Here is a 22,668-nt window from a genome sequence, read left to right on the forward strand (position 1 = left end):
ACTGACGTGTCATTCCAAGCGTTTTTCGTCTGCAATTTATTAAAAATTTTTACATCAACTCGATAATGGTAATTGCGTTCGATTGGAGAAATTTAATGTAATACTATTATACTCGATAATTATTCCGTATCAACTAAGTAAAGTTCAATCATATCGATTTATAATTAAATTCAATTACTCTCGGATTGAATTGTATTCAGAAAATTGTTTTAACCTTGATGTTTAAACGTCTGTTAAATTTCTGTAGTTTTCTTGTTTCTTCAATAATTGCCTACTGTATTTATCACACATTTTTAATCCTATTGACAATATCATTTTTCCGCAAATTTGGAAATTTAAAGTTTCAAACGCGGTCCGCTTTCTGCCGTGAGAAAAAAGTAAACGGTGTGTGTTCGTGGCGCAAACGTCAAATAAACCGTGTCAAGAGCGCCTCGGCTCGATGTGCGCGTGTATTGCAAAGGCTTAGCCGCAAATCCGCAATGCGCAAGTGGAGAGTTCGCGTTTTTTCTTGCGGAAAGTCGCGCGTTGTAATCTTTTTAATTAACGGAGAAATTTCTCTAATTACGGTTTAGCGAGTTAAGCTTTGTTCCTATTCATTCGGTTACGGAACGTCCGAAATATTTCATTTAAACATTTCCATTTCAGTTATAAAATATGTGTATTTATAAGATATTTTTTCAATTCCACGAGAATGAAATTGTATCTTATGTATAAATTATGTAACATGTATAGTCTACGTTTGTCAGATCTGCTAGAAAACATTTCAATTTACAGATATCGAATGAATTTTCTCGCAGTCATTCTGCTGAATTGAAAATCTTTTTCAAAAATAAACTCATTCTCAACCGAGCTTTCTTTAGCATTCGATTTCTCTTCTTCGAAAACTGCTCAGTCTGCGTACCTACGTAATAAAGCTATCAAATTTCACGAAGAGAAAAGAAATTCTCACTCCTATCGAAAATTAGTTTCTGAGTGGTTAATGTTTTTTTTTCTGATTCCTTCTTTCCTCCTTCCGAAAACTACGCAAATGTTCACAATGTCCTTTTGCTGTTAGTTTCGGTTTCAATTAACACGGATAAAATTTCGAAATGCAATCCTATCTTGAACAGAAAATTTATTCCGTATCGTCGATCGAATTTGCGATAATTTAAGTGACAAACCCGCGGAGTGCGAAGATCAATCGTCGTTACTGGAGAAGAAAATTTTCCAAGCCTCAAGGGACACTTTGGTGGCGGATTTCGATAAGTTTCAGCTCTGCGGGCATGGATATTGCGATTCCCGTTAACTTGAGCGGAAAATTTGGCAAAAGTGGCTTGTCCTGCTTTGCCAAAATCCCATCTCGATTTCTCCCCCGAGTTTCAATTTCTAAAATATACATCCGGCCGATAGTTCAGGGGTTTAATTGACGTTTGATTGTCTCTAATTTGTAACCCACCGTCGCTTCTCTCACCCTTGCACACCTTTACCCGTCTCGAAATCGAGCTCGAGATTGTGAAATATTCAGAAACTGCACTACGCCGCGGCGTTCAGCTGTCGAGGAAAAGCACTCAAATCAACTGCTTTCTAAATTCATCCCTATTTCAAGGGAATCACAATATATAGGCGTGTGAGAAATATGTTCCTATCTACCTTGTACGAGTTTCGTCTTTTTCACGCATCTCACTTTGACGAATGAGAAAAACAGGGATTACGACGCGGTGGAATGAATTTTAGGTTTATTTATCGTTTAAACGGGAAACTTAATCTTTCTACGAAATTATTATTATTTCATTTTTAATACTGTCTGGTTCTTCTTTTACCTACGTTCAAATACTGGAGGAAATTTATATACGATATGTCAAAATTTATGTCACGAAAGGGTGCAGAGAGAGAGAGAGAGAGAGAGAGAAAGAGAGAGAGAAAAAAAGTAAAGCGTTTATTAATCCTTTGAGTCATAGTGCTAAGTACTCTTACCATATATTTAGACAAGTTTTCAACATATTTCTTTGCAGTTTTTTTTTTTTTTTTGCTACTTCTGATAGTATACTGATAGGTTTTCAATTTACTCGAGAGGAATTATTGTGATATAATGTAAATTATTATTCTTGGAAAGCAAATGGTTGAAAAAATTCGTGAAAATTGAAGAAACAATTCATTTCCGAGAAAGTTAACTCCTCTACACGTGCATACGTTTTACATGAATTACGAATTCTTGGGGTAGCTGATTACGATTCTGAAATCAGGTTTTCACAAATTCAGAATAGCGGATTCAATACAGCGTACAAAAATTTGAAATTCGATCGAATCCGGAGAAAGATACTCTGCTCAGGGGTTTCTGAGGTCGCTGACTACGAAACTGAAATCAGATTTTGAAAATTCATTAGGGCGAATCCAATCAGCAACCCCAAAGGTCTTTTGACCAAATTTGATCAAATTTGAAATTTTCGACCACCACATTGTATCTGCCACCTTGAATTTTCAAAATCCGATTTCAGATTCGTAATCAGCGGCTCGAAAAACCATGGAATACTATTTTGTTCTAAAAGTTTTCTCAGTATAATGATGTGTGACTCAGAGGGTTAAAAATGTCCTAGAGCAATGAGCGTCCTGAGGACAACACAAAAGATATAATCAACCAAGAGAGAGAGAGAGAGAGAGAGAGAGAGAGAAAGAGAGAAAATGCATCGAAACATAAAATTCATTACACAAAATGAGCTTTATTTTTGTAAAAAATATATTTTCATACTTTTCAAATATCATTCCTCTTGTTTTCTTTTTTTTTATTTTCAACCTCGTAGCAAAATTCACATTCCCGGGGGTGAATTGTTTATCTGAAAAAAATAAATAAATAAGAAAACAGGAGTCGTAAAGAGCAAGTGTTCGGATCGCGACTGCGTTCTAATATACATTAATTCCGAAAGTCTCGGCATGCATTGAGAAAAATTTCATTTGTTACAGCAACTAGAAAAATTCATTGAAACAGGTATAATTAAAAAAAAAACTGTTTGAATATTGTTGAAATTACGAAAAACGAGGTACGCGTAAACATTTTGCGCTATCGTCGATTCTTTTTTGGTAATTGCAACGCAAAATCAGTTTATGAGGTTTACTCTACTTTTTTAGTTAAACAAGGCATTGACGTCAATTTATGTACTATATTTTTCGATTGTGGTAAAAAATGTAAATGGTTAAGGACCGAGCGGTAACCGTAACTAAAAATTTCTCTCAGTTCGCTTGGAGTTCCTCGCGATTTTCAAGCTGCAAGCTGCAGTTGAAAGTTCATTGACTCGCCTCACGCTGCGCGCATGCATCTTTCAGCCCCCGTGGTGTGCTTTAATATACAAGCGAGCGTGTACATGCATCTGCCCAAACTGTACGAATGTGTACAGATGCCTTGAGGTGGTGGTGAAAGGTCTTTGAAATCGCTGTGACGCCGGGTGTTTAATATTAATGGACGCATTATTTCAATGTTGGTACATAACTAACATACTCCGAGCTTTTATGCACGTCATTCGCGTGTCACAGCCTCTGCGGGTTGAAAAGTAAAATTAAGAAAAATATTCAAAGATTTCTCCATTTTCAAGAATAATTACACTCCGCCGTGACAGTTCGATTTATTATTACAGAGGTGATAACTTATCGATCAATCATCACCGTTGTTTGTATTATTCTCTACGAATCGGGCTGAAAGAGATTCCGTGTAATTAATTATTTCCATCGTCGAAAACAAGTCTCGATGAAAATATAATCCATGAAATAGGAGGTGGTTGATTGGTATTTTTTTTTTTTTTTTTTGTATTTTTATTATTATTTTTATTACTTGTAGATATTAGGGGAAAAAAGCTCATTTATCCATCGCGCAATTTGATCTAATTCTACGTATTATAACGGATTAGAAAAGCCATTTTCTTTGATTAAAGGAAAATCTAAAGAAAATGAAACTGTCGTTTGACTGTTTAGAAATTATCGATGATAAACCATGGAATTATTTTTATTTTTTTTTCCTTGTGTCTATTTTGAAATATTGAACTATGAGTTGCTGCGTTATAAGTACAAGTTCTAAATATTATATTCGTTGTCACGTTTCCATTATTATCGTTTATTCGATGGTTCTTTTTTTTTTTTTCTCTCTCTTACTTTGGTCAAGTAACGATCATCAAAGCTGAGTGTCGCCTCATTTCTTTCGCCCTGCAAATGATGAAAAATTGTTCCAGTTGTGAACGGTCAAGATGGATGTGCCCCTTAAGCCTTCTTGCTTCCCTCTCGTGTTTTCTTCTCTTCGTTTTTTTCCTCTGCTTCTGCTTTTTCTGTATAACTTCTTGCTCGCGCGTATTACAACAGCCCTGCAGCGAGTGGAAATAGTACAAGTAGAAATGAGAAGTCATGAAAGCTGCGGACTAACGACGAAAGGTAAAACATTTTTCAAGATTACACGATGATACGAGTGATAATGGATGACGGTAATGTCGATGATGATGTAAAAATATGCAGTGATGCGTTTTTTACGTAAATAAATAAGCTCTTCTTTACCGATTGTCATTTTGGTTTCGGAATTGCTTTTGCTTAATTTTTCAACGGATCATCGATGCTTTTGTTTACGAAAAAACTGAGAGCGTTTTATACTACTATATTCGCGTTTATAATTTTGTTTGTTTACCAGTTGATGTAACGAAAACTAGTTACATAATATGTGATAACCGTTTTATTCTACAAAAATTTTGCACTCAGGAATTTTTCCTCTGAAGTTTTCCCTATGAAATATTGTTTTTCAAGTGATTATGTCCAAAATCACTGCAGCTTACAAATATGTTGACTTTTCACGAATCTGCAATGTATGTAATAAATGTCTCGTAACGAGTAAAATTTTCCAAAAAGTAACGATGATTAAAATTGCCACTAATCGAGGTCTTGGATTAATTTAAGCTGGAAATCGGGTCGGTAACGGCGAAATTCTCTACGGTATCTGTATTTTAAACAGTATTTTAGTTGACTCCAAATTTGCAAGTACCATAGGGGAAATTTAATCCCAGTCTTGGGAGCTGCGTGGGCGAAAGCCGTTGGCTGTTAGGTAACCATTCGTTTCCAAAGTTGGGGAAAATTTATGTCCCCGGTAGGAGCGAGGCGCCGTCCCTTCTCGTAACCCGCCATCCAGCGCCCTTCCGATGCTGCAGGGAGAGCAAAATCCGAACCCCTTTTGCAGGGCTCCCATGGGGAGAGGAAAACTGCGGAAGGAAGGAAAGAATGGAAAAAAAGAGAGTAAAGAAAAATACGTAAAACATAAAAGTACGGTAGGACCGAGAGAAAACTTTTTATCCAACCTGGATGCTTCTCTCTGAATGATATTGTTTGCTTACGCTGATAATTAAAATTTGAAAATCAAACAGGCTGCAGGCAGAAGCGTAAGATGTTTTTAAATGTTGTTTTTACTTCTCTCTCAAGGGTAAGCGCATAGAAATTGATTAATCTACCAGCGATTATACGTTATCAACAAACACCCTTAAAGGTACAATTTCGAAATAATATTATACATTTTTCGTTATTCTATATACGAGCAAATGCGTGTCAAACGTTCAGTTGCTCTGAAATTCAAACTCTTGGAAGATTTTGTGTCATAGCTGGTTTACAATTTACAAAATTACAGTAAAACGGGTATTGTTACAGTGGCGGTTTAAATGTCGTTGTAATTACAAGGGAAAGTGATCCAAGTGACTATTTAGAGTGACTACAGTTGTTGAAAGCACAATATTTACTGGTTACAATATTTTTCCCGCTACACGAGGTCTCGATATTAATTCGTTTTTTCACCAACATAAAATTATCACAATAATCGCAAGAAAATATGATGTGAGTAACAGTAATAAAAAAAATAATAGTCACAAATGGTAGACTTTCTATTTACAGTCATAAGACCCATTTTCATTTTAGTACCCAGAACTATATTCTCGATGTGTTTACAGACGGTTGAAAAAAGTGGGTTCATTTTGAATGTTCGAGTATTGAAAACCAGCCATTCGATTCTTGATCGAAATATTTTTCACCCTATCCGATATCTAAAAAACGGCTCAAACGATTTACTCTGAACTCGTCGAGAGCATTCTCGGATGATTCGAGATTGGCAATGCGAAAAAGTCTGAATCTTTGTAAGCACAACATAATCCATGATCGTAGAATTTTGTATTTTGAGGTTAGATTCGATTAAATTGGTAACGATTCTGCATTACCACTGTAACCGACTCATAGAAGAAATCCGTCGTATCATCGGAGAATGTTGAAAACGTGACACAACCCATAACCGTCGAATCTAATCTAAAAATAAAAGAAATTCTACGATCATAGGTTACGCTGTGCTTACAAAGATCGTTCTCGTTTAAACCCCTGACCGTAAAATTGTAATATTCTTGTGTTTGATCCGACAATCATTGGATGTGTGACGCTTTCAGCATTCTCGGATGATACGACAGGTTTCTTCGATTAATCGGTTACCGCGGTAACGCAGAATCATTACCAACGTAATCGAATCTAACATAAAAATACAAGATTCTACGATCATGGATTACGCTGTGCTTACAGAGATTCAGATTTTTTCGCATCGCATTACGGGTACATACTCACAAGGATCGATCGTTTCGAGGTTGTTTCGCAGCCGTCCGGGTGCGGCGCTGCGGTCGGTGTCTGCGTTGCCAACGTAACTAACTCACCGAAAAAATCAACCCTCTCAGAGTCATTGCAGCCAAGTGTACACGGACTCGGTGTGATCGATCGATCGGAGAACGAGGCTCTCCTGAGTTCGGCGTGCAGTGTGCAGTGTTCAGGACACGTTAGGGGTTCCTCGATGGCATACCGTAGACCGATACATGCCTTCGAGTCTGTATAACCTAGGGGTTGAACCTGTACACCCCGCATACCCGGCGCAATCTGCAGTTAATTAATCGTCCGCAGCACGCGCAACCCGATAGATAGAAGCACGACCAACGTCGTGTTCCCTTACTGAGCTTCCGATACCGTTCTCCGATCCATTTGTCCAATCCCCCTCCCGCCGACGCTTTAACCCTGGCTAGCGCCTGTGTGTATACTGATCAATAACCACCCTTCGGCTTTGGCGTACCTACCGTCGACTCTTGCTACTCGGTACATCGTTCGTTATGATCTCTTCGCTTCCCGTCACGCATTGCACATCGCTCCCCCCGATCTCCATCTCCAGGCATCATCCGTCACCGTGTATAACTGCGATATGACAACTGCACAACTACCCCTTGTCAGGGTTGTCCCTGATCAAGGCTGACCAATTTTACCGCAGGTATCTGTGTAGAAAACTTTTTCACGGTTCTACGGCCTCGGAGAATTTTTGGGAAAAACCGGGAAGCGGACGGGAATTCGAGCAGAGTTTCTGGAATTTTTTTACATTTTTTAACGTTTTACCGCAAATAAGGAAAATGTTTTTAGGCAGTGTGTTGTAGGTATGTAAAAACAAATACGTGTATGCGCGTGCTTGAGTGTAAATTAAACTTTAATCTCTGTCAATTTGATTCGCATATACAAAATGTTGTGTAAGCACTGAAGAAATTATCAGGGCTGTAGGTACGTCATTAATTTTTTTTTCCTGCATTAACGTTTTCATTAACCATTATTTTTGATTTTTAATACAAAATACATCCACTAGTCGTGTAATATCAATTTTCGAGTGTAAGATAATTCCGTTAACCATTATATTGTAATTTTTGATGATGTATAATTCCCATTAATCATTGAATTTGATTTTGAACGGAAAGTTTTCTTACAACAGAATAAAAAATTCACGTTTAATGCATTAATTTTTATGATTAAAAATTTTACAGCCCTGAGAATGATCAGCGAAAACGATGAAGTTTACCGGAGCCACGAAGCACTTGACCTAACGAGATATCTGCTTCTCCTGGTTCGATTTCTGTCTCTCGTCTATATTTTTCACCACTCGAAGCTATTCGAGCGATGTTCGCGATTCATCTCACGATCAGTTTCGATATCCTGCCTCATACATATCACGTATACAACTACATAAACACAGTAACCGAAGAACGCCTAAACGACTCTTTGTCGCTTCACCAACGACGGTTATTTATTCTTGAAAGCATTTTCCTTTTTTTTTCTATATTTTCTTTCGCCCTTTTTGTGGGGAGGTGTGGATAAAAAATGTCTTTCACTTCTTTATATTCGCCTCCGCGGTGAAATTCAACGGTCCAGAACTGAACTGATTGAATTTTCTGGGAATGGAATAATTTGCTATATATAATATATATATATAATATATATTATATATATACTCATAGCACTCGGTGTAAAAACTTTCTGTACGTGATGTGTACAAATAGTGATATTGGTGATTTTTCATTCTTCGTTTATCTTCTTCTCTGACCTTATTACTTTTAATCTTAACGAACGTATTTTCCGGTATCATAAAAGATCGAATACTGCAATGAGAAAAATTTCATTTGTTACAGTAACTAGTAAAATTGAGTAAAACACGTATTGTGAAAAAAACTGTTTGAATATTGTTGGAATTACGAAAAACGAGGTACGCCTAACCACTTTGCGTTATTGTCGATCCTTTTTTGGTAATTGTAACGCAAAATCAGTTTATTCAGTTTACTCTACTTTTTTAGTTAAACAAGGCTTTAACGGCAATTTATCGTTGCACAAGCATTAAATTTTCGCAACGGTTGCAAGAAAATATAGCAACAGCGATCGTAATGAGAAAGAATAGTAACGGATACCAAACTTTCCGGTAACGGCTAGAAAACTAATTTTCATTTTCTACCTAGAACTATATTTTTCGATTGTGGTAAAAAATGAAAATAGTTAAGGACCGAGCGGTAACTGGAACTAAAAATTTCTCTCAGTGCGGCGAATAAAAACGTACCGCCACAAATAAAGTATTAATTGGTTTCAGAGGTAATGAATGTTTCATTATATATTATAATTGAATGCATATTGGCAGTTATGAATATCACCCCAAGTCAAATAGTTCGTTTCACTTATTATGTAACGTAATTTTCCGCGAGAACTGTTTCGAATATAAAAATCTTCGTTTTTACGTCACATTTTTCACGGGAAGAAAAGAGAAGAATAATACTACTCAGTCAATCACAACAATGGTCTTTCGAACTGCATGCAGGAATGAAATCGTTAACGTAACAACGGAATGGCAGCTACTAAAAAATTTTGCCAATGAATTCTGAAAATGTTTATCGGACATGATTGAGATTCATGGGATCGAAACGCGAGCCGTTGTACTGTCGAGAACGCGGCATGGAACTCGAAGCCGTCCTCGAATATATGTATATAGGGTATTCCGTGCCAAGTCAATCCAATGCTAAAGTTGAGACTTTTGATTCGGCCAAACTCAGTCATCTTTTTGGATTCTGTGCAATCAAGTTCCATGAGTTTTGATCAATTTTTTTTTTTTTTTTTTTTATGTTCAACCCGTTCACGAGATGTGAATTATTGAAAAGTTTTTCTTATATTTTATCAAACACTTACAACTGTTTGAAAAATATATTATTGGAAAGTTGTTGTTTTTTTTTTTTTTTTTTGTTCTCGTAATCGTGCGTTTTTATTTGTACTTTTTGAAAAATCAAACGCCAAAAAATATCAAAAGCTTTTTTAATAAATTTTAATCTTTTTTCTCTTCCTTTTATTTTAAGATTAAGAAATTTTTTTTTCTCACTTCTGAAAAGTACCGCAGTGTATTCTATAAATTTGAAAAGTCAGGTCTCATCGTTTCATCGTTGGGTAACGTTTCTTTATACTTTTTGATTCCGAATTCTTGAAATTGATGAAATCTATCCTTCTTTTTTTTTTGTGTCTTTTTCCCTACTCGACACTTCAAATGTTATTTTTTTTTTTATATCTCATGTATTCGATAACTTTTGCAGTAGGATGAATAGTCGCGGAATAACCCATACACATGTCATAATGTACGTGTATATAGGGCGAGGAAGGAAGGTGAAGCATTACTTCGAGATTAGAATAGTCGGAAATTCTCCTCCCTTTTCGCCGCTTATACATTTTCGCACAAGTGCGGCCCGCTTTTCCTGGTGATTATGCGACCCTCATCCCCCTTTTTCCCAGCTTCCTTCTCTCGACCCGCGCCCAATCGGCCCTCGGAGAGAGAGAGAGAGAGAGAGAGAGAGAGAGAGAGAGAGAGAGAGAGGGAGGGGAGGATGGTATGTAATTGGTCCAGGAAGAGGAAATTTCTCTTCCGTTTAATTGCGCCGTGCTGACGCGTTTCCGCATGCGTGTTTCGTATTATGGTTCTATTTCGTTGCCCGATTTATCCTCCACGTCGCGGATTTAAGGATCATACTTTATACGACGTATTTCCTTGACTCAACTTTGTTTCTTCATGTACCAAATTTGTAAACGGTTAGCCGTGAAATTTTTTTAATTTTATCAACGACTTCTCCTATGTTGTTACAAACCCTGAAAACCTTGCGAAAATTTTTTTTACATTTTTCCAATCACCGGTCTTTAGACGACAAATTTTTCAGTTCATTTCAAAGCAAAAAAAAAAACGTTCCCTTTTCGAAAACAAAACATTTTTACGCAAGATTCAGATTGGATTAACGTTTTTCGATTTTTTTTTATCATTCTTCCTTTGATTTGGTTACTGATTTTTTAAACTTTTTTTTCCAGTTCGAAAACACACAATCAAGATTCAAGAAAAAAATAATTCATTTTATATGAATGCTGCCAGCCATTTTGATTTTTAAAACAAATAGAAAAAGTGATTGAAAAACGTAAAAAACCGTTATTCGAGTCTGAATCCTGCAGTGAATTTTATTTATTCCAAAAACGGAAACCAATGTCAATCTTCGTCAGTTTTAACACTAATATTTTTTACACACAATATCCGAATATTATAGTTACCTTGAAAAATATTTTTACAATCAGTTAAACTATGTAAAAAAAACCAAATAAGAGTTGTAAATTAAACAAATTTAACGTGCACTCGGTTATTCACTGTGAGGAAGCAAAAAAAACATTATACGGTCAGAGTCTAAAACAATATTTCATATTCCATTATTATTCGTGAGTGTTATATATTTTATAATATTTAAACCAGTAAAAACTACACCGTCCGTATAAAATACATGCATATCATACACTAAATCATTCTCATACAAAAGATAAACTTTTTTGATAAATTTTTTACAATTTGATTATAGCAAAACATTTTTTTTTTTTTATCCAATTTCAATTTTTTTCACGTCACTCAGTACTTTAATTCACCTGGAGAACTTATCCGAGATAATCCGGCGAAATTTTTCCGCGTATAATTTTCAACAAAGTAACAAAACAAGCAGCGAAGCGGTCGCTTCTCTTAGAGCCGAACTAATTACCGAACAAATTCGATCAGGCCGAGGAAATCGGGGTCAGCAAGTTACGCAAGCCTTCGCAATCAACGACTAAACGTAGTTAGGCGAATATGCATGAGAGCAGGATGTTTTGAAGGATCGATGCAGCGAACTGATCCCACTGATTAACGATTGCACAGGCATGCGAAATATAACTTGTAATTTCTCCCTCAAGTAACAATGCTTTCCTTTTTTTTATGTATTCAGGTATGTCGAATTGAAATGTAGCGCTAGTTTTTTTTTTTTTTTTTTTCTACAGCACATACAAAATTCATTTTGATGCATTTTCTGAACTATTTTTATGGAAATAAAAAATCAAATGAATATGGAACTGAATGTTTACGTACAAAATGAACAGCATTAGGTTAAAACAAGACTTAAGATTCTAGATAAATCGAATAGAATTGTGATATCTTTTTCTACTTTCTTCAAAACTCCTGTTCAATCTTTTTCTCCCGTACAGATGATTCGGTTAATCTTGTCATTGGACAAGAGTTTTGAATAAAGTAGTAAAAGATATCACAAGTCTGATTTATCTAGTTTCTTAAGTCTTGCTTGAACCTAACGCCGTTTATTTTATACGTGAAAATTCAGTTTTAGATTCATTTTATTTCTTTTCCATAAACATAGTTTAAAAGTGCATAAAAATAAATCTCGATGAGCTGCAAAACAAAAAAAAAAAAAAAAAAAAACTAGTGCTATATTTCAATTTAATTACCTTTTTGGAGATAATTTAGGAATATGAGAAAATTCGGACTCGAACGGCTTTATTGAAGAAAAGTGAATTGAAAAAAACACATAGAAACAATTCTAACAAACCATTTTCATACGTAACGCGAACACGACTTTTTACGTGAATAAAACTGAATAAAATTCGGATCGCAATTGAAAATTGATGGAAAAATTTATTTCCTACGTTCATACCGGTTATTTCTCCGTGTAGCTTACGCAGCTGCATCTGGCATAAAATGCACGAAGAAACAATATGCGGAATATCGTTCCTGCAGACTCATTTTTATTCATACCGTGTTCTGTTCGTTTCTTTTTATTAAATTGCAGTTCCCTTTTAAAAAGGGTGAACAAACATCAGCTTCACTTTTCCTTTTCAATTCTCCACCGTAACTGTACGTAATTCGAGAAGTTGAATAACTTTTTATACAAATGTTCCAACGATTTTCTTTCGCGTTATCTTTTCACTCTTTACCGTTCTTCTGCCGTTGATGTATAATATTAAAAAAAAAAAACAGAATCGACAACTCTTAGACTGCACACCAATCCATTTTATCGGAAAATTAAGTTTTACAACTCCTGCTTTACCGCACACATAAGATCGCGTATTCTAAATTTCGCATTCAATAACGATCAATATCGAAAAACGAAATTTTATGCACACTTTAAACGTCTCGAAATATCTTTCGAGGCAACGCACGTTTCGCTTACAATAATACACTGAGAAAAATTTCATTTGTTACAGTAACTAGAAAAATTGTGTAAAACACTTATTGTTACAAAAACTGTTTGAATATTGTTGGGATTACGAAAAACGAGGTACGCGTAACCAGCGTCGTTGAAATGTGTATGGAAAATGAAACTACCCTTCATTTGCAAGAAGTAGCGACACGATATTTTATTTTTGCCAAAATTTGAAAGAAAAAAAAACCAACATTAAAGATATAAAGAAAATAATGTAATTTCTAGCTATGAGTCTCTTTTTATACTCGAATATTTCCCTCTTATTTCATAGGACAAAATACATTATTTTCAAACTTTTTCAGGAATGAATTATTCAAAACGAGACGAGGTATCGAGCTACGCGACCATTTTAAATTCTCTAATAGCGTATGTAAAATAAGAAAACAAGAAGAAATTCCAGCCGTTCGACATCGGGAATAAAAGAAATACGGTTTGGGGATCGGAGTTTTCTTCTTTCGAAACGCGGTAACTTACCTTGTAGATTTTAATTCGCCCGTTGCCGTTTAATTTCAGCCCCGAAGAAACGGCAAACGGGTTTACCGAGCCCCTTGAATCGACTTCTCGGATGTTTATAGACGGTTTTACGGGGCGGCTCTGATTGCCCGTGTACAACAGGCGGCGTCTTTTCAAGACAATGTCAGGGGCTCAATTCCGTGTCGACAAACGACGACCTTTCGTTTCACCGGGACGCCGGATCTAAGCCGGAAATTCGAAGGATCGGACTTTAAGATCAGCGCTCTTCGAGTCCGGCGCAATTTCGTTCCTCCGAGTCCGTTCACTCGGGACGAAAATCGACCCCTCGTTCCACGGGGTGGACAAAACTAAACCCCTAGGTGCGCCTGCGGCGATTTCCGGAAATATACGACCGTGAAAAAAGTTGGAAAGTTTAATGCGCAGTTTAGATTGCCGTTTCTCGGCCGAGAACCCGGATTTCATCGGTTCTGGTCTCCGCGGATTCGACTTCAAGGAGACCTTTGGTTCGTCAATGATCGACATTTTTTTTTTTTTTATCAGTATTATAACAAGATAATCGGACATCGGGTATTTATCAAATTATTTAATTTCTGAGCTACGAAGATCTGTTTGAAAATTTACGAATGAAAAAATGTTTGAAAACTGGAGAGGATGAACTTGTGCTGTGCGATTAATCGATTAACGATTGAGCTTTTCGATTGTATTTACAATTAATGGATTAATCGACGATTTCGATTGATAGCTTTTCCGATTAATCAATCAATCGATATCTCTGATTGATCGTTTTTTTTTCGATCAATCGATCAATCGACGGTTTTGATCCATTTACCGATTGACGCGCAGAATTCTTATCAGGCAACTTTGATTCATCGATTAATCGAAGAAACGATTAGTCCAAACTTCCGATTAATCGATTAATCGCACAACACTTGTATAAAGACAAATTTAGACGTCGACGGTTCATTTCAGATCGTTTTTGAATTATCAAAAGATGTTACCGTCCGTTCGGTGTCATCCTACGATTTGGAAGTCAGTTCGAAAGACTGTTTTCCACAAATTAACCGGAACAGTTTTTTTCGTTACCCTTTACAAAATTACAATGATAGATCGATTGTTATCGACATATGACTGTGTAACTCGTATGAAATTATAAATGGATCGAGCGACTGCTGAAAAGGAAGAGAAAATTTATTCAAGTAAATTTTTTCAGTATACTGATTTACAAATCGACGTTATCGATTCTTTATTCCTTAATATCTCAAGCGCTGGTATAAATTTGCAGTAAGCAACGATGGATTTTCGTTCACATGTACGAGAGTGAAATTACGCAGATAACCCGGAAATATTTTCCGAGGAATCCCGTCGTCCCATGAGGATTTCATTCTCCCCTGAGGAACGAACAGCTTCGTCGGCTCTTCCGGATTTTCAATTTTTCCAGATCGTAAAAAAAGCTACGCTTTTTTTCCCCCTCGTTCTTCGGTTTACGTAATTCAATCTCGTCGTCAGCTATCGACTGAAAACGTTCCATCTCCTAGCCACAATTTCAAATGTATTTCACACTGAGAGAAATTTTTAGTTCCGGTTACCGCTCGGTCCTTAATTATTTTTATTTTTTTACCACAATCGAAAAATATAGTTCTAGGTAGGAAATTAAAATTAGCTTTCTAGCTGTTACCGGAAAGTCTAGCATCCGTTACTATTCTTTCTCATTGCGATCGCTGTTGCTATATTTTCTTGCAACTGTTGCGAAAATTTAATACTTGTGCAAGAATAAATTGACGTTAACGCCTTGTTTGACTGAAAAATTAGAGTAAACCTCAGAAACTGATTTTGCGTTGCAACAACCAAAAAAGGATCGACGATAGCGCAAAGTGGTTAGACGTGCCTCGTTTTTCCTAATTCCAACAATATTCAAACAGTTTTTTTAACGATACCTGTTTTACTCAATTTTTCTAGTTACTGTAACAAATGAAATTTTTTGTCAATGCACCTGAAGTCGATCAATAGAACTGCGTTTTTCGGAGAATGTTAAAAATCCGTAATGTTTTTAGTTACGTTATATTCAACGAAACATTTCGTAGAATGAAACGCTATCTAAATTTTCCAAGAAATTGAAATTGCAAAAAAATTTAAATAACGTATAATACGGTAAAAAACGAAGCTTTCAAATTACCGATCCTTCCTGACGAAATTTTTTAAATATCCGCCAATTTGGGGAATGAATTCTCGAAGGATCACAGAGAAATTTAAAAAGCCTTCGAATCGATCACCGCAAGCTCACATAATTCTACAGTGAAAAAAAACGACACATTTTACAGGGTAAATTAAAGCCACGTGATACGTTCGACTTTATTCTTGGCTTTTCTCTCTCTCTCTCTCTTTTTAGTGTTAATTTTGTCCAGTTTTATTTACTTATTTATGTATTTACTGGTTCTTTCTCTTACTTATTTATTCACCCACTGAATAACTCATTGAAACGTTCATCTATTTTTACTTAAATTCATCTATTCATTTCTTTTTTTTTATACTTATTTACTTATTTATTTCTCTTCCATCATACTTTAATCTCACTTCATTTTATTCGCACATGTCATCCTCCTCTGTGTCATCATTATATCTTTTTCTTCATGTATTCATACATCCACATTTAGTTTCACCTCTTTTTATTTCTTGTTACCGCCTTACTTGTGTCCAAGATTTTTTGTCCAACATTCCCACGGGAATAACAAACCTTATCTATCTATCTATCTATCTCTCTTTGGCTTTCAGAAAAGTTATACACAGTCAATTTCTTCCTCCCTTGTTTCCCTCGGGTTGTAATCGTTTGGTTTGGTTTTGCCGGCCGAGCGCTCGCGGATATCGAAAGCAGTTTAAGATAAACGAGAGCCCGGGATTAGGATCGTTGAAAAAAAGATCCCCGCCCCGAGTTCATCGGCGGATATGCGTCAGTCGGCCGCATCAAAAGCGATCCTGCACGAGGTCCTTTCCTGTCCTATCATCCTATTATTTATATCCTAGACTTCCGTCGATTTTACCGAGCGTAACTAAACCGCATCCCTTCACTGTTTCAGCATCTGCGTGACGGTCGTTGTTCTGAACGTCCACTTCCGGTCACCCCAAACCCACAGAATGGCGCCCTGGGTAAAACGAGTATTCATCCACATTCTTCCACGATTGCTCGTCATGCGAAGGCCGCAGTACAAATTTGAGACGAATCGGTAAGCTGGTTCGAATTATTCATGGGTAAAAAAAAATTCCACGTGTCACCGTGTGTTGGAAAACAATTTAATTAATTACGTCCGAATATTTTTCAATTTCCGCTTGCGGGGCAAGGATTTTTTTTCTTCACCTATTCTCGTGAAAAAGGAACGGTTCTCATCGTAAAACCTTTTTAAGCTTGAAAAACGATTCGTAACTTAGCGAGTCGCACTTACGAAAAATTTTCTAATCAAAATTCTCGAACGATACCCAATCCCACAGATTTCAACATGCCAAGTACCGTATTTATTACATCTACGTTATAACTTGACGGTTCCTAAACAATGAAAAACCAAAAAAAAAAAATAAAATAAAATAGAAAAAAGAAAAGCCCGTCCGAAGCTCAAAATCAGAGATACATTTTTCTATCACGAGAGATGTATTATCTCTTTCTGGAAGCTTTCCAATATCACGCGGGCTTGCACGTAAGCTCGAAAAGAAGCAGCAACAATTCATCGATTCGAAGGCGCAGTTACACGGGAATATAATAGAATTCAGAACCTTGTATATTATATAAGAGAAAGATTCTCCGGAGTCTGGACTTTCTCCTTTTTTTCTTCTTTTTTTCTTTTTTTTTTTGTTTATGATTCAGCCTTCTTCTCGCTTTCTTCCCTACGTTTTTATGGTACATCCTTTCACGTACGACTATTCCGTATACAAAAATTTTCCGCATCCATCAAATACGCGGACACACGAGCGTGCTCGGATTTCCTTGATATCTTATGTATTACATTGTATGTATGTATGTATGTATGTATGTATGTATATATACCTTGTAGTAAAAGCATATTTCACCGCAGATACTCTTCCGGCAGAGTTCTGATGAGGACCGTACGAGGCAAAGAAAAACCTTGCTATTATCCTTATCATCCAACAGCGCAAGAAGACACCGATAATCATATCGGTTCGAAAAGATTCCAAAGCCGCGTTTCATCGAAAGAGGATCTCTCGCCGTCTAGGTAAAGTGAAATTTGATGCGTTTTTTAAAAAATTTTTTTTACTATTACTCTGCGAGGAATTTCGTGAAATTCGATTTAAAGCAGGAAAAGTATAACTTTCATGTTGTTTTATCAGTTTTTCGTTCACTATTTTGATGAATTTCTTTGACAACTATCAGCATCAGTAGCTCAGTAGTTTGGATGGATGATTGGATGCTAAAATTTTTCTTACTGACTAATAAGAGATATTTTATTTTGTTATGTAGCTTTTGAATCAAGAAATTATCGCTATAATTAGCTTTAATAAATATTGATGTATTTATAGCTGTCGGAAGTTTTCAGATTATATTTCAAAGTTGATCTGTTTGTTTAGTATATTTCATTTGTTTATCTTGGACTCAAAATTGTTTTTTTTTTTTTTGTTACGATAGAAAATGAAAATAACCAGATCAAGATTCAGATTCAAACAATCTAATCACAACTAGACATTTTTTTTTTTTGGTATCTGCATTTGACGTTCGAATGTATTTAATTTTTTCTGTAAGAATTCAGTAGCTTTAAATAGAAAAGTTTAATCTAAAAGGTGCGTCTAGCCAAAGAGTCAATATTTTTCAATCGGGAAGATCAATTCGACTAAATGGATGGTGAAGAAAAAACAGAAATAATTATTACCGTATAACGGTGACAAATTTCTCGGAAGAATCACAGGAAGTATAACAAGTATCGTAAAATCAGTACAGAACAAAATTGAAAAAATTTAGTAAACTTGTACTAAAGTTGTGAAAACTTAAGAATATTGCAAAATAGTAAATATTTTGACGAAAATTCACCTTCCAATTTTAGAATCATTTTCGGAGGAAGTGTCGAACCTCCCTGAACAACGTTTGTAATCCATATTGTTATTTCAATCAGCAAGCGAGTTTATCAAATCGAAAAATTTCCGCGTCGGGGTTGAAGTTCCGAATTAGAAAAGTTCCGAAACCGCCTGATTCCGAATTATTTGGTGTCGAGACTCGAAGTGAAGTAATCAAACTTTTATGAAATAAGAAAGCTTCGAATGGTCGGAAAGCCGACGGCTCAAAATTCCGATAAATAAAGTATCGATGTAGTAAAATTCTAAAAATTAAAATACACCTACACAGCGTAGTTCACTCAACGAGTGGTTGTGAAAAATGAGAAAAAACGGAAAATCAAAATTACCAGGATTCCAAACGTAAAAATATCGAAAATCCAAAACGAAAACAGATCAAAATGGTGAAATTTCGCCAAGCCAGAAATTCACAGAACTGAAAATCTTCGATCATTCGGAATTTCGATGTTTCAGATTTAAAAATTTTCTCACTTTCGGAACTTTGATTTTTCCCTTTTAGCATTTCGTTCTTTTGAAACTTTGACCGTCGGGTTTCGCACCGTTCGAAACTTTGATGTTTCGTCAAAGTTCAATTTCGTTACTTCACCTTGCGCCACAAAAAACTTGGGAATTCGACGCTTTGAGAACTTTTCAAATTCGGAACTTCAACCCCGTCCCGAATTTCCAGCTTAACAGACGGTGTCCGATTCGGCGGTAGCTGCCAAATCCACGGACCAACTTTACCGCCTCTACCGTTGCCTCTTCACCCGGAAACCGAGGAATTATCAGTATCCGGTGACGGGCCAATCGAAGAAGTGAAAAGCCCGGTTCTCCGCACACCTCCGGTATTTTCCCACTCGAATTGCCCCCCGGAATTGCACAGATCTTGCATCTGCGTCCGGTTCATCGCGGAGCACACAAAAATGCTCGAGGATTCGACGAAGGTAAAATTTATTTGTTCGATGAATTCAATACCACGATCAAACAAGTTTACACAAACGTGTGAATGTATTTAAACATTCTTTATAAATCAGGTGTGTGAAATTTTTCTTGTCGAGTGTTTTTTTTTTTTTTTTGCCGACAAAGCCTAGTTCTTGTTATGCGCATGCTTTGTAAGAATTTTGATACTAAGAAACAATTCTCCCTATCTCTCTAACATCTTCTAATTCAATTTCTCGATATTTCGAAAATTGTTGAATTTCCACATGTTACAAAAGAAGAAGATTCTGTTTTTTTTGCTTTCTCACGAATAAATGAGGAAGTTCGGTTGCCGGAAAGAAGCAAAATCAAAATATAAGAAATCTAAAAAATAAAAAAAATCGATTCACCACGACTTTGTGTAATTAAGCAATTGCAGTTCTACGATCGAACCTTGCAGTTTTCCAATATAGCAAATTTCTCATAAAACTATGCTTTAAAGCCGTATTTTCAGAGTTTCGAACTTGATTTCCAGGTGAAGGAAGACTGGAAGTACGTTGCTATGGTTTTGGACAGGTTGTTCCTGTGGATATTTACGCTAGCCGTTCTTGTCGGAACGGCTGGTATAATCCTTCAGGCACCAACACTTTACGACGATCGAGCGCCGATCGACAAAGAGTTCAGCGAATTCGCGACGACGACGGTTGTTCGATGTCCGCCCCAATAGTCAACGCCCGAGCCCTGCACCGTAGCCAAAGATTAACCCCTCTACCATTCGAAAAAAAAAAACCTCCCCCTCAAAAAAAAAAAAAGAAAAACACGAAATTACGGCAAAAGGGCTCCGCCGAATGGCGAAAATGTTAAAAATAAGAATGAAAATAAACGAAGGAGAATGTATCGAGTCGATATAAACATTGGTAAAGAAGAGGAGAGAAGAAAACAAAAAAAAAAAAAAAGACAACATCGACATTGAAACGAGGACGCATAAAACGAGATCGATACTGCAAGAGAAGAAAATTGAAATTTTTTATGAAAACATTTGACTAAATTTTGAATACCCGAACGTGCCTGGCGGACTAAAATATCCATTCGAATATCGCCGTTGCACAGGCCAAAAATAAACAAAAAATAATAAAAAATACAGCCTTTCACGTGTTTTCCAATTTGTTTCTCTTACTTTTTTTCTTTCACTTTGTTTAACGATTGTTTCGACTTTTCTCTAAAAATAAATTTTCATCCCGATTGCTGCTGAAAGAGCAGACAAACAAAGATGGATGTCATCCGAAACGGTTTTGCATCACCGATTCAAAAATCATCCTTAAAGTATATATATATATATATATATTAATAATTAGTATATATACACATATATGCTACGTGACTACATACATTTCTTTGTTTTTCCGCTGATAAACGAGTAAAAAAGGATTTCGTTTTATACTATCTTGCTTATTTTTTATAGTTCGCACGATACGCAGTAATCACGACGTTTTCCGTGTTTCATTGAAAACTTCCAACAAACGGAAAAGAAAAAAATATATGAATGAAAAAAAAAAAAAAAATAGAATAATAATAACAATAATGATAATTATAATTATAATTACAGGAACGAAAAATTAAAAATGTGTAAAATTACCCAGATGACTTAGACTCGTGAATCGTAGTAAGATTAAATATTATACGCTACACTCACGCGTGTATGTATAATAATGAAATCGAGTGCGTGACAAATACATTATGTATATTGTTATATATTATTTCTACACTGACGGTATACATACATGTATACATGCGACACATATTATAATATACATATATATATACATATTATATATATAAATAGTCTGTGCTCAAATTTTCGCAACAAAGCTGCCATTACATAGTTAATTGTTAGTACAACATAATAATGTATTATAGAAATGATGTGTATCCACTATTAACAAAATGATAAAAACGCGATTAAAACTAGTATTGTACTATAGGTAAAAGAAAATCTGATAACAGAAAAGAAAAACGTTGAGGAAAAATAATTTGAAAAAAAAAAAAAACTCGTTTATTTGTCTGACGTGTAAACCAAGACCGGAAATATCGTCTTAAAAATTTATTTACATGTACTCGTTCTTTGAAATTAAATATTGTGAATAAAAAATCCCTCGTCTCTACCAAGAAATTCAAATAATACGGCTTATTTTATTCGTTGTAATTCCATTCTTTTCTTTTTTCTTCTTACTTTCAGCATCATTAATTGCTATTAAACGAAGAATATAAATTGTGTTTGGGTATATTTTGTATCAAGATCCGCACTGTCTGATTCAAGGTGGCGAAATGAATGAAATAAAAATGAAATAAGATAAAATAAAAACTTAGGTCAGAATATACAAATATGGTATATATGTATATTCACATATGTATGTATAGGTATATACATATGTAATATATGTAATAATATACGTAACGTCACTACGGACGTTATAGGCAGTAGAAGAAGAAAAAAAAAAAATAAATAAAAAAAGAAAAATGAAAGAGAAATAAGATTATATACAGACTGTAGGTACCTAATTTGCACATAGGCATATTTATAATATATAATATACAATACATGTATATGTATAGGCACCCGGTATGTTAAAAAAAAAAGAAAAGTAAAAAAAAAAAAAAAAAAAAAAAGAAGAAAAACAAACGAACAAGTAATATTGGCGGGGGATGATGTCGTCTTGCGAAAAATTGCTTTGCACGTGGATTATCCTAATCTTTGTTGTTTTTTTTTTTTTTTATAAAATCATAGACAGCCGTTCTCATCTGGTATTAATTTTCAATGTAAGTCTCAGAAAGGCCGAAGCATAGAATTCTGAAATTATCCAGATAAAAATGATGAAAAAATTTCCTATACTTCTAATAAATTTGGGCGTTTGCTGCCCGATCAAAACGGATGCAATTTTACCCGATCGTTTTTGAATTCTTAAAGCTTGTAGCAAAATACTGGTACGAATTTGATCTGAAATTGCATTCAGTGTGTATTTTCCAAAGTTTAAGAAATAAACGAAAACAGAAGTTTAATCATTTTTGTACTGAAAACGGGTTATTCGAAGAAACTCAAATTTCATCCCATGTCTTTTGTTGTGCCGACTTTTGACGAAAAAAAAAAAAAGTAAAAATTAGAATCAAATCATTGCAATCATTTTCGATTATCGAGAAACGTTCATCATTTAAAAGCCTATTAACTGAGAAAGAAATTAATATTAATTAAAATGGAATTACTACCCGAGGCATATATAGTTATAGGTTACTTAGCTAGTATCGTATCATGCGTGAAAGGTAGAAAAAAAAAAAGAACTAAAAACAGTCGTACAAAGATTTCCTGCGGTAATATTACATATTTATCATA

General features: G+C 35.4%; 1 protein-coding gene and 1 long non-coding RNA gene across 7 annotated transcripts in view; one reads left to right on the forward strand and one right to left on the reverse strand.

Moving 5' to 3' along the window:
• The window catches only part of LOC107227896 (acetylcholine receptor subunit alpha-like), a 138,110-nt gene extending 115,471 nt beyond the window's left edge, over positions 1 to 22,639 (forward strand). For 4 of the 6 annotated variants that reach the window (XM_046736926.1, XM_046736927.1, XM_046736931.1 and 1 more), the window contains 4 exons: positions 16,391 to 16,537; positions 17,378 to 17,536; positions 19,054 to 19,309; positions 19,819 to 22,639. In XM_046736926.1, the coding sequence (XP_046592882.1) occupies positions 16,391 to 16,537; positions 17,378 to 17,536; positions 19,054 to 19,309; positions 19,819 to 20,010 (754 nt within the window). In that variant the 3' untranslated portion in view covers positions 20,011 to 22,639. The remainder of the gene's footprint in view (positions 1 to 16,390; positions 16,538 to 17,377; positions 17,537 to 19,053; positions 19,310 to 19,818) is intronic. The other 2 variants (XM_046736928.1, XM_046736929.1) reach the window with 1 other exon arrangement.
• LOC124293922 lies at positions 4,087 to 6,996 on the reverse strand. Its single transcript, XR_006903797.1, has 3 exons — positions 6,592 to 6,996; positions 4,988 to 5,201; positions 4,087 to 4,322 (listed from the first exon to the last, which is right to left on the reverse strand). It is a non-coding gene; the product is annotated as an uncharacterized LOC124293922 (long non-coding RNA).
• Positions 22,640 to 22,668: the final 29 nt, after the last annotated feature.

Source organism: Neodiprion lecontei, chromosome 4 (assembly GCF_021901455.1).
Source record: "Neodiprion lecontei isolate iyNeoLeco1 chromosome 4, iyNeoLeco1.1, whole genome shotgun sequence".
Lineage (NCBI taxonomy): Eukaryota > Metazoa > Arthropoda > Insecta > Hymenoptera > Diprionidae > Neodiprion > Neodiprion lecontei.